The 11,808-nt window shown below is 38.1% G+C and overlaps 1 protein-coding gene across 1 annotated transcript; it reads left to right on the top strand.

Annotated features, from left to right (window-relative positions):
* Positions 1-4,729: 4,729 nt before the first annotated feature.
* Positions 4,730-9,181, top strand: CCDC71L (coiled-coil domain containing 71 like). Its single transcript, XM_037733832.1, has 2 exons — positions 4,730-5,002; positions 5,034-9,181. The coding sequence occupies exon 2, from the start codon at positions 5,047-5,049 to the stop codon at positions 5,752-5,754; it is 708 nt and encodes a 235-aa protein (XP_037589760.1). The 5' UTR covers positions 4,730-5,002; positions 5,034-5,046; the 3' UTR covers positions 5,755-9,181.
* The last annotated feature ends 2,627 nt before the right edge of the window (positions 9,182-11,808 follow it).

Genomic DNA, 11,808 nt, shown 5'->3' with positions numbered 1-11,808 from the left:
TATCACTTGATTCTTTGCTGAGATTTTCTATTTCTTTGAAGTAGTTTTTTATTTTTCATTTGTTTTAAGAATGTTCATAATTGCTTATTGAAATATTTTTTTGATGGCTGCTTTTGTTATATAATTATAATCTTTATTATGTAATTCTAATATCTTTCTCATCTCATTGTTGGCATCTATTGATAATCTTTATTCAGTTTGAGGGCTTTCTGGCAAATAATTTCTTATTGAAACATGAATGTTTTGGGTGTTACATTATAAACTTTGGATCTTATTTAAATTTGTTGTAGCTGGTTTTCTGACACTGTTCTAATGGAGGTGGGGTGGGCACTGCCTCAGTACTGTCAGGTCAGAGTCCAGATTTCTCTGTTTCCACTGACACCTGAACTGGGGAAAGGAGCTTCTCATTATTGCTGAATGAGGGTGGGAATTCTGGCTTCTCACTGGGGCTTGGGAGGTGGGTAGGATTGTCTTGTTATATTTCCGCATGTTCTCCACTGACACTGCCAGTAAGGATTGCCTGTTTACTGCCTAGCAAGGATTAAAGCCCTGATTCCTTAGCCAGCCTCCTCTCATACCACCCTAGCAGAGGTGGTGGGGGTGCCTTTTTATAGCGCGGCAAGGGTAAAAGTCATAGTTTTTTTCCTGTGGTGTTTTGCAGCAGTAGGAAAATTATTTTCTAAAAGCATTCTGTTTTGTTAGGCTGCCCCTCCTTTCCTGGTCCTATAGCTAGAGAAGAAGATTTTGTTGGGGCTTTTTATGTTGGCATCTGTTGGCATTTTTGGGTTGCTGGCTTATCTAGCACTCAGTCTCAGATGAAGAAAGGAAACCCAGGGAACTCACTGCCATGCCCTTGTTTTGGTTCTCTGAGGTCTCTAGCCTATCGGCCTTCTCTTCTCCATTTTTCAGAGTCTTCTTATATATATTTTATACATAACATCCAAGGTTTTTAGTTGCAATTAACAGGAAAAATAGGGAAAGTACATGTATTCCTATAAGCAAAAGAATGTCCTATTGTTTCAGTTTATATGGTCTTTATGTATTTCACATGAAGCAGTTTTAGAGCATATTGGGGTTTGAGATAACTTTTATATAAAAATCTAAATTACTTTTAGAATAGCTCTAATGACAAGGCTGAATTTTTTCTTGCTGAATCATGCAATATTTAACATCATTTGAGCTAACAATTAATGCCATCTCCTTGGATTAAGTACAAAATATAGAATGTTAGAAACAATTCTGAACTAGAGTTAAGAGATGTAGGTTCTAGTTCAAAGTTTTCCACTATTCAGCTCTGTGACCTTGGGCAGATCTCTTGGCATCTCAGAATTCTTGTCTGAATTAACAGTGTTGGACTCATTAGATGATCTCTTAAGTTTCCTTCTAGCTGTAAAGTTTTTTATTTTCCTTTCATCAGTGCTACTACTTTTTAAAAAAATGTGTAGATACTCTATAATGCAGGATTTAAAATATGCTGATTAAACCAAGTAAAGTCTTCGAAAATAAATAAGACAAATAGGAATAGCTATTATTTATTGAATGCTATGTTCCAGACACTACAGTGTTTTATGAATATTCTCTCATCCAGTTCTTAAAACTTTGAAGTTAGAGTTTACACTCATTTTACAGATGAGAATGCTGAGGCTCAGAAAGCTGAAAAGTGTGTCTAAGCATATTTTGTTATAAAGATATAATTGACCCCAAGTTTATTTGATTCCAGAGCTGATGTTTGCAGCCACTTAAATAGAGTTTTCAAATTTTTTTTGGTTACTTTTCAAGAGGCAAATAATTGTATAGAAATTGAATTCTAAAGCAATGCTTCTGGGTAGCTAAAAGATACATTTTTCCCATGACTTTATTCCACTTGGATTTATTTTTTAACTATATAAATTATGAATACAGAAAACAAATACAGCTTTTTTGTTTCTTACTATTTATCACTCATTTAGCAGACATAGGAAGCATTATTTTTGAGATGTAAAGGAATAAACTGAGGATTGTAAAATATCATTACTCAGGAGCAAAAATTTAATTTGCCAACTTTCCATAAACTTCTTAGTATCTCAAGAGAGTCTCAGGAACTAGAATAGATATGTTATTTCTATGTGTAAATTTTGCTCATTAATGCAGATTGAATAAGGAATCATTTGCAAGACTATTATTAGAGTTAATTAAAAGGTGGAGGTCAAGAAAAAATTAAAAATAATAGAGGAGACACAATAGAGCAAATAATGTCAAATGTAAAAGTATACAATAACATAAGGACTTCATCATGATGTTAGTTCCTAAAAATATTTCAAAAAATAGTGTTTGGTTTTAAGTAAATTAAATCGGCATGCATTATAAAATGAACTCTTGAATATTTGGCAATTTGTTGAGATCTTAGGTTTTATTAGAACCAAAATTGTGTTTAAAAAAGATTTATCTTCTTAACTGAAATAAGTTCTATACATTTATGTAAATGCCTGGAATATATATATATATACACACACACACACACACACATATATATATGTATATATATATATACACACACATATATGTATATATGTGTGTGTATATATATATATACACACACACATATATGTATATATGTGTGTATATATATACACATATATATGTATATATATGTACACACACATATATATGTATATATATATACATATATATTTTTTCCAGGCATTTATGTATATATTTTATGTACATATATATGTATATATGTGTATGTATATATATATATGGCAAAGACCCTGGAGAATTTATAAAATGATGATTATCAAGGAAGGAAGGGGATTCCAATATGAAAAGCCGGTCTACTTTAATCCCCGTTTTTCATTATGAAGTCCCCCTAACTTTCGCATAGCTTAGTGATTTTCTATGTCAATCTGCAGGGGTATTCCAGTGGAAATTATTCAAATTTTACTTTACTATGTGTTCTCAGAATTATGGAAAGAGCAAATTGTGATGTAAAGAGTTGTTGCTATATCATTCTTTTATAAGGATTTAGGAAGCTGGTAATTGGATCTGTAATCTTGTTCTGAGATCAGAGTCTGCTTTTCTAGGAAAATGATGTTCTCTTCAGAAAGTTACCATGATTTTGGTAGAGAGCTGTTTCCTGGTCAGTTTTATTTTTGCCATAAACTCATTGTGTGGTGAGAGCTTTCAAGAATTTGAAATCTCTGATGTAGAGCTTTCAAATTATTTACTTTAGGTTTTATTGAAACTGAACAAACAAAATATTATTCATAAACCCATTATGAGACAGAGAAAAACTGCTCAATTCTGGGTGGGGTAGAAGTAGGTGTAGGGGTACAGCTCTGTCCTTGGTCATTCCACTCATGCATAAAGCATGTTCTGTTGAATTCTTTAGAGTCTGGACAACACAGTTTGAAAAACCTCCAGTGAAATACAAAGATCACTAGCTTAGAAATGGAAAGATTTAGAATCCCAGTTCTGCTATCAGCAAGCTGTATTACCGAACCTCTACTGGTACAGATTTCCTCATATGTTAAATAAGGAGACTGAACTAGGTCTCTTTCAGCTCCAATATTTGAGGAAACCATTAGCAACTATATGTAAATCACAAAACTTCCGTGCTTTATTTGTTCATTGCTGCAAAATAAGATGCTTCCTGGGTAAAATTCACATGCCTACCTCAAAAAGTGTCTGGAGATTTTTTTTTAACCTTAAGAAATTTAAAGGAGTTCTGTGAAAATAGCAATATAAATATACAATATAAAATTGTCCTGTTCTAAGCAATTTCTGACTCCATTTGGGATAAGCAGTGGTATTTCATTGATTCATTCAGCAAACACATTGAGTACCCACTACCTGACAGGAATTGAGTTAGGTATAGAGGACAGAAAGATGACTAAAGAATGTCCCCAACTCTCCTCCCAATACAAAAGGTAATGTGTTCTTAATGTTTTTCAACAAAAACTTATGTATTGTTTGCAATGATGCATCCTTTCTAAATGATAGGGATGGCTCTGACATTTTAAAACTAAATGAAAAATGAACTGGCACTCTTAAAGAGCTGTGTATTTAAAACTATATATATATATGTATGTATTTTTTTTTTTTTTTACACAGAATGGCTTTATTGCACTTGATCTTTGATCAATTTGAGTAAAGAGTAGTTAGTTTTATAGGGTATGAGATGCTTTGCTTTCTGGATAAGCAGAGTCTCTCTTAAATATGAAGATAGCTCCAATGTCCAGAGGGAGACTCCACTCTCTCAGCTGCCACCCACGCACATTACCTGAATGATTCTGGATTACTACTGGCTTCTTGAGATGGACTGGGGTCAGGACGGAAGAGTTTTGAATGAAGATGTCAGAAGAGGCCTTTGAGAGGGTGAATGGGAATTGTGAAAGGCCCATTTCCCCTAGACTTAAACCCAAATTCCCTAGCCGTGATACCAGCAACATCCTTTAGGCAAATCTCTTTGTTGTTCACACTGGTAGAGCTCCCAGCTCAATCCACAACTGCACACCACCTCACTCTAAGAGTCTCTCTTCCCAAGGTGGAGCCAACATTCACCCTCTTACTCTAGATGTTGCAACCCTCCTAGAACCACCCAACCACTGACTTACGTTCAAAGGCCATCACCATCACCCACCCCAGCACCATCTTCCAGGAACTGGCCTTTCCCTCATCAGTCCCCACCCCTCTTCTGAGAGCACCCAATGGGTGGAGTCGCGGCTGTGGTGGGAGGGGCCTGAGGCGGGCACATTTAAAGAAAGGCAGCCGGTGAAAAGAGGCAAGAGAGAAGAAGAAAGAGAAACCAGGGGGGCGAGGTGCCGTCCAATGACAAAGCCCAGGGGTGGGCGCTGGCCGCCATCTTGTACCGGGCGGCAGGATATTCGCCCGCGTCCTCCGCCCTCAGAGGGGGAGGGGCGGCGGCAGAGGCGAGAAAAGTAGCTACAGACGCCAGCAGCGGCCGCCGCCGCGGAGCCGCCGCGGAGTGGGACGGCAGCGGCGGCAGCGGGACCGGCGAGTACGAGCAGCCCCTTGGCAAGTGCGAGCGGCCCCGAGCGGCCTTGGATGCGTCGCAGCATGAAGAGGCGGCGGCGCCGTCCCCCGGTCGCCCCAGCTGCGGCCGCCCGGGGCGGCGGCTTTAGGGCAGAAGACGGGGCCGGGCTGGAGGCGCGGGAGGAGAAGGTGGTGTACTCGCGGTCGCAGCTGTCGCTGGCTGACAGCACCAAGGCGCTGGGCGACGCCTTCAAGATCTTCATGCCCCGCAGCACGGAGTTCATGAGCTCGGACGCGGAGCTCTGGAGCTTCCTCTGCAGCCTCAAGCACCAGTTCTCTCCTCACATCCTGCGCAGCAAGGACGTCTACGGCTACTCCTCTTGCCGGGCCCTGGTGCCCGACCCGCCGTTACCCCCCACTGCCCGCAGCCAGGCGCGCCGGCCGGCACCGCGCGCCATGGCCAGGAGGAGGCGCCGCGGAGCCCAGGCGACTGCCGCCCGCAGGAGGAAGCCCCAGCTGCCACCCGCGCCGCTGCCAGCCCCGGAGGAGAGCTGCCCCGCCAAGCCTGTGGTTCCCGGGCCCTGCTTCGGGGGCCGCACCCTGGAGGAGATCTGGAGGGCGGCCACCCCGACGCTGACCACCTTCCCCACCATCCGCGTCGGCAGCGACGTGTGGGGTGAGCGCAGCCTGGCGGCGGCGCGGCGCAGGGCACGTCAGATCCTGCAAGTGAATCTGGAACCCATGGTGAGGCTCCGCCGCTTCCCGGTGCCCCGAGCGTGAGGCGCAGCCTCCGTAGCGCCTCCTGCCGGCTCCGACCCTGGGACAGAGCTTCCGCCCGGAGGAATGAACAAGTGTCAGTCGAGTGTTTACAGATCCGGCCAGGACCCCGGCCCCCAGTGCACTTTATGCGCGAAGAAGTCACCAGATGGTTGTCCCTGCTCTGCGCCCCCGGGCCGTGGCGCCGTCGTCTTGGACTCCGGGGCAAGTGTGGCCTCTGCTGCCTCCCTCACCCAGCCTGCAGATGGAGGGGACAGCCGGACCCACAGGGGAGGTCCCTTCCTGACCCCAGATTGAGACGTCTCCAGGACCTTAGGGTTTTCTCCCTGTTGGACTCTACCTCACTGATCTGGAAGTCCTCCGAAGAAGACATTATTTTTCCAAAGGAATTTGGTTTTGTGCTTGTATAATAAAGCCAGAATTTACTTGCTCTTTATCTCTCCCTTTTTTTCACTGCCACCCTTCTTTCTGGACAGAAGTTCGAACATGTGGTGTTGCACTAGTTCGTGCTCAGGGTATTCTGAAGCCCACTTGTTTCCTAATTTTTACTGGATTCCAAAGCTTTGATGAGGATATTTTTTAAGAGGTTCAAGCTTGTGAATGTTAGTAGTGTAAGGATTTGTATGGGCTCAGTGATTACAAACAAAGACATGCAAAATATAACTTTAAACATTTTCAAGGCGTTTCTAAAGGTTTTGTATTGAAACTTAATGTTTATATTTACTGAGCTCCTAAAAATGGTAGAATACACATGAAAACTTTTGTTTAGGAAAAATTAACTTGTTAAATTCTCTTGAATTGAATAAAAAAAAATGCATTGAAACCATATGGCGTGTGATTAAAAAAATGAGCGAATTGGGAAGAACCGGCTTTGGTTGCAAGAGTGACTGGAATCTGACTGGAGATCATTTGGCCCCTCTCCTGGTCTAACATACAAATCCAGGAATATTACGCATTAAAGTATTATGTATTTTAAATTACATTACAAGGAAAATGTATTTTAAAATGGGACTTGCATAGGAGAGATGCTTGTGTGTAAACATTATGACTAAAATGATGTACAGAATACCCATTAGAGTTCTGAGAACTATTAATGATCAAGAGGGGTGGAGGCATTTCTTGATATCAAATAACTGGTTGAGGTTACTTTGGGTAAAATCTATTTCCTTTTTTTGTTGTTGTTGGATAACAAGAAATGTCTAGACTAATATTTTTTACAAACATCATGAATATTAGTTGACTTTAAGTTGACTTTTTGGTCCCATCATTTTTTTAACCTTCTTGCCACTCATGTCTGCAGTTCTAGGTCTTTGACAGCTGAAGACCACAGCAATTAAACAGGCGAGCCACGCAGGTTACTGACCCTGTTGCTTTACGCTTTTATAGTGTTTATACCATATGGCCCAGTGTGGAATTCTTGATTATCCAAGTGCCTTTGGTCATTTGTGGCAGGAAGACTTAATGGTTTTTAGCCAGTGGTGCCACAGCCAGCTTTTACTGCAATACCTAAAGGGTCAAGTAGTGTTTTTGTACCACTATTATTTGAAATTTAAATATTCTGCCATAAAACGATCCATACTGGGCTGGAACTTGACATGTGAAATCCTTAATGCTAAAGTTTATCTCTGCTTGGCAGCTTCTTAGGACAATAATGAGAGTTGCAATTTTAACTCTTGTGTTCCTAGAATTCAAATGGCATAGCTTTCTGAAATGAATATTTCAAGTTTAGTAGTCCATATAAGAGTGTTGTGACTTTAATTTCAGTGTTTTTGTTTTGTTAAAAGAATACACACACACACACACACACACACACACGCACACACGTATAACTTTATGCCAATTTTCTAGTAAGCCTTGGTCTTTTATTCACTACTCAATGATAATGCATTGTTACAAACACTGTCACATGAGTAAACAAAAATGAATAATTATTTAGAAGATGGAGAATGTTAAATTATATTTGTGATAGGAAGCTGAGACATATTCTTTCGGTTATTAGCTTCCATTACCAATTGTATTTCAGATGCATAGGGTTTTCTTCCCAAAAATATATTGTTAACTTTTATAGCTAACTAGCACCTGGAAAAAAATGTATTTGTACAACTTCACTATTGTATATAGTTTTATAATAATTACAAATAAATCAAATGGCCATATTAGAATGTAATTTCATCATATAGCTTATCTAGATAGTTTTCCAGAGGATTTTGAAATTCGGCTTACCTGGGAGGATAGCTGCTCAGCACACAAGTGAGACATAACCCTTGACACCATTCATTTATTGTAACTGAGATTCTTGACATTTTTCTCTCCTATGCCTTGTTACTTTAGCCTACTTGAACTCCTAAATGCTTATTTGGATTATTTGGGGTATCTGATGCCATTTTGGATCTGATTTTTCATCTTGAATTCAATATGGTGTTCATCTGGGCTATTAAAAAATTATGCCATTTCTAGTCTGTGAAATAAGATGTAAAATATCTTTATTTTTGCTGTTTCCTCTGGTAAAAACCTATGTTACAACTTTTAAAATGTGAAGCAAAATCTTATATAGTTGACTGTACACTAATAGGAAAGTGAAAGTATTTCATGGGTACTTTGGGGCCGAATGTGAAAATAAACTTGGCATAGTGGCCTTTATGATGAGGCATCCACTCACTGTCCTCTAAAGTGAAGTCTGTAATTTACTTAGCTTGTGTATAGCTTTTGAAAGAAATCCCACGATCTTCATTCATTCTCTTGCCTTCTCTTATATCTCATATGGCACAAGTAGAAGGGGAAGCCAGGAGGAAATTCATCACCTTGCTATGCTTTTATTTGATTTTTAACTCCTGAGTGCCTAAATGTGGTGACTGGCACCTCACATAACCTTTTGAGATTCCTGATGTCATTTTTATCCTTTTGGTCAACCAGCAACATATTTTTATGTTACTAAAACCAGTAACATCATAATTGTTGACGCCAAGCTTCATTGTTGATAGTGCAAAGTGTCGCTGTTGTGGTGTGTATTTATTTTGTTCAAGTTTGAATACTCTATTGACAAGCGTAACTTAAGCTGGTGACTGACACCTATGGATCTGCTGTGTGCAAATGATAGTACTATTTTTTAAAAAACTCTTTAGTAAATTTTAAAAATATTTGAATACAAAATATCTGAGCAGTTTTGAACTCAAAAGTTTTTCATTGTTTTAAGGGTTGCCACAGGACTCTTTAATGGTTTTTAATGGACGTATATGCCTAATATTTACTTTATTGGTGTGTTTAAAATATTTTTTGATAGACTATTATGTCTTAAGTGCATTAGAAAACAATTGTTTGTAATGGAATCGAAGTGTTTCCCTGGACAGTTTGATGTGCATATGGTTAAGATTTATAATCTGCTTGTACTTTGCTTTTTAACTTATTAACTGTAAATAAATTTTAGAGAATATGCAGTGTCTAGTTTTTCTAATGATTTGAACATTTTTGAAATAGTATTTGTGTTTGCATGTGACTCAGAAAACATCTTAATTTACAATTTGATAAATTTTGACTTTTTTTGTGAACTTCGAACTCCCAGAAATCTCAAGATTTGTTTTCTGTGCTAACTCAGGAGTCTGTGTTACATCAATTCTTTAACTGTCTAGTGAATTTCTAGAATGGTACTACAAGCCCAAGTTATTAACCAGTTTGCCAGCAATAGAATATCCTACAAAAAATGCATCAAAATTCAGAATTCTCTAAACCCTGACCCGAGGTGCTTCTGTGATGATGAAAAAAAGGTCTAAAGCTCCCGCTCTTTTATAGAATGAAGTGAGAGTGCTCCATTTGAGTGCCAGCGGTAAGGGCTGCTCCACAGAATAAGGATGGGGGGCTAGAATTTTCATTAGAATCTAGAAGACAGAAGTGGAGTATTAGTGAACAGCACAGCAAGGGCCAGATTCACAGATAGTATTGTGTGGGCTCAATTTGTCTTTGTACCTGAGTTCCTATTAGTTGGAGACAGCGTAGTGTAATAGGTGTGGAGTAACAGAGCCTGGGATGGAATTGTTATGTATACCTTCGTGACTTGCAAGTGTTGAGACTGTAGGTAAGTTACTTAAATCTTTGTGCCTTGGCTTTCTCAACTATCAAATGTGATTAGTGAAAGAAACTATTGAGATATTGCAAGGATTAATAACTACCCCTTTCATAGGGTAGTAATGCTAGACACATAGGAAGTATTAAATAAATGCTATTAATTAGAGGCGTGCACAGTGAGGATAGGTATATACACTGAGAGTGGTGCATTGGGAGTTTAGCTCTCCAGCTTTCTCTGCATCCCAAGAGTATTGTGTGGTCTGAGAAAGCTGTAAGATAAATTAAGAGAAGAGAAGTTGTGCATGAATAAAAGTGAAGACATAAATTACATAATTTTTTAGCTTGCTGACCATGCAGTAGGAGATTAGATTAAGTTGATTTATTACAATTTTCACTGCTAAAGTTTTTTTTTTAATCAAGTCTTTTATTATATCTCTAAAAGACATTTAAATGTTCTGCTATGTGTTTTAAACTATTCGAGAATTTATAACAGTAATAGATTAAAGTTACTGATCCAAGAACTTACAAAGGTTTTGGACTGCATTTTTGCTTAAACTCAGTAAGTATTGCTTATAAACAATGTTAATTTATATGCACAGAACCAAGATAGAATTAGTTTGTATAAAGTTCATAATTTGGGTGTTAAAGGAAACAAAGTGAGTACAATAGTTATGCTTTAAACACCAGAAAATTATTACTGAAAGTAAAAAAATCCTTGTATTTGAAACATTGGCACACTTACTTTTGGATGTCAAATATAAAGTCTATAATTTAGATCTAATTACTCATAGCACAAAGAATAATAGAACATCCCCTAAACTGGTGAGCAAGCCAAAATTGTAGTTATCTGAAGGTGACACAAAATAATTTCCTGGAAAATTATTAGATGAAAGTCATACAGGAGCAAGAAGCTAAAAATTGAGCCTAATTGCAGATTTCACAAAAATGATGACTTCTCACTGTTTTCACTCTCTTGTGTCTTGGTAAGTGTCATTCTAAACCAAGATCTATAACATAATAAACATATCCAAAGCCCAGTTGGAAGGTGATGATCATAAAAATACCAAACATGTTTAGCCCAGAAAACTTGAGTAAGTAGTCTACTAGACTAAAAACTGGACTTTCATTTAGCTTCTGAAAGTATTCAGAGAAAAGTTTGAGATTCTTCCAAGTAGTAAAATTAACTGTGTATAAAATATGTACAAAAAGTGTGTATTTCTCTTTTCAAGGATTTTTTCAAATACATATGCTTTAAAGAGAACAGAAAAAAAAAAAAAAGAAAAAAAGAGTATGACTTAGGGTCCTAAATCTTAGAGAGTAAAAGAATTATTAAAGCAAAAACATGTATAAAAAGTACATATAAATATACAGTTTGATGAATTTTCATAAATTCAATAGGCTCATGGAACTAGCACTCAGATTTTAAAAATACAATTATGCGTACCCCTGAAGTTCTCCCTAACACCCCCTCAGTCATTACCTACTTACCTTCTTGCCCAAGATAACCACTATTTTGACTTCTTATAGCATATTTTTTGCCTATTTTTGAACTTTACATAGATGGAATTATTGGTCATGTGCCTAGGTCCTTTCACTTGAAATTATGTTTGTGAGATTCATTTATATCATTGTACGTACTATAATTGTAGATCATTTATTCTCATTGGTGTGTAGAATTCCACTGTGTGAATATTGCACAATATATTCAAGTGTTGAGGGGCATTTGGGTAGATTCCAGTTTGGAGCAATTATAAATAAAGCTTTGATGAATATTCTAGAACATGCCTTTTGATGAACATATGCATGTGTTTATTTTTTATTTTTATTTTTTGGCATATATAGCTAGGAATGAATTTGCTGAGTCACAGGGTCACCGCAAATAATCATCTTTGGTAGACATTGCCAAACAGTTTTCCAAAGTAGATACATCAATTTATGTGGACTCTTGTAAAACTGAACTTCAAAAAGTTTGCTTTTTGTTACCCTTCCTTCCTTCCT

The sequence above is a fragment of the Cebus imitator genome, unplaced genomic scaffold (genome assembly GCF_001604975.1).
Source record: "Cebus imitator isolate Cc_AM_T3 unplaced genomic scaffold, Cebus_imitator-1.0 Scaffold550, whole genome shotgun sequence".
In the NCBI taxonomy this organism is placed as follows: Eukaryota; Metazoa; Chordata; class Mammalia; order Primates; family Cebidae; genus Cebus; species Cebus imitator.
Note: the sequence above shows the minus strand (reverse complement) of the source record. Positions and strands in the feature narration are given on the sequence as shown.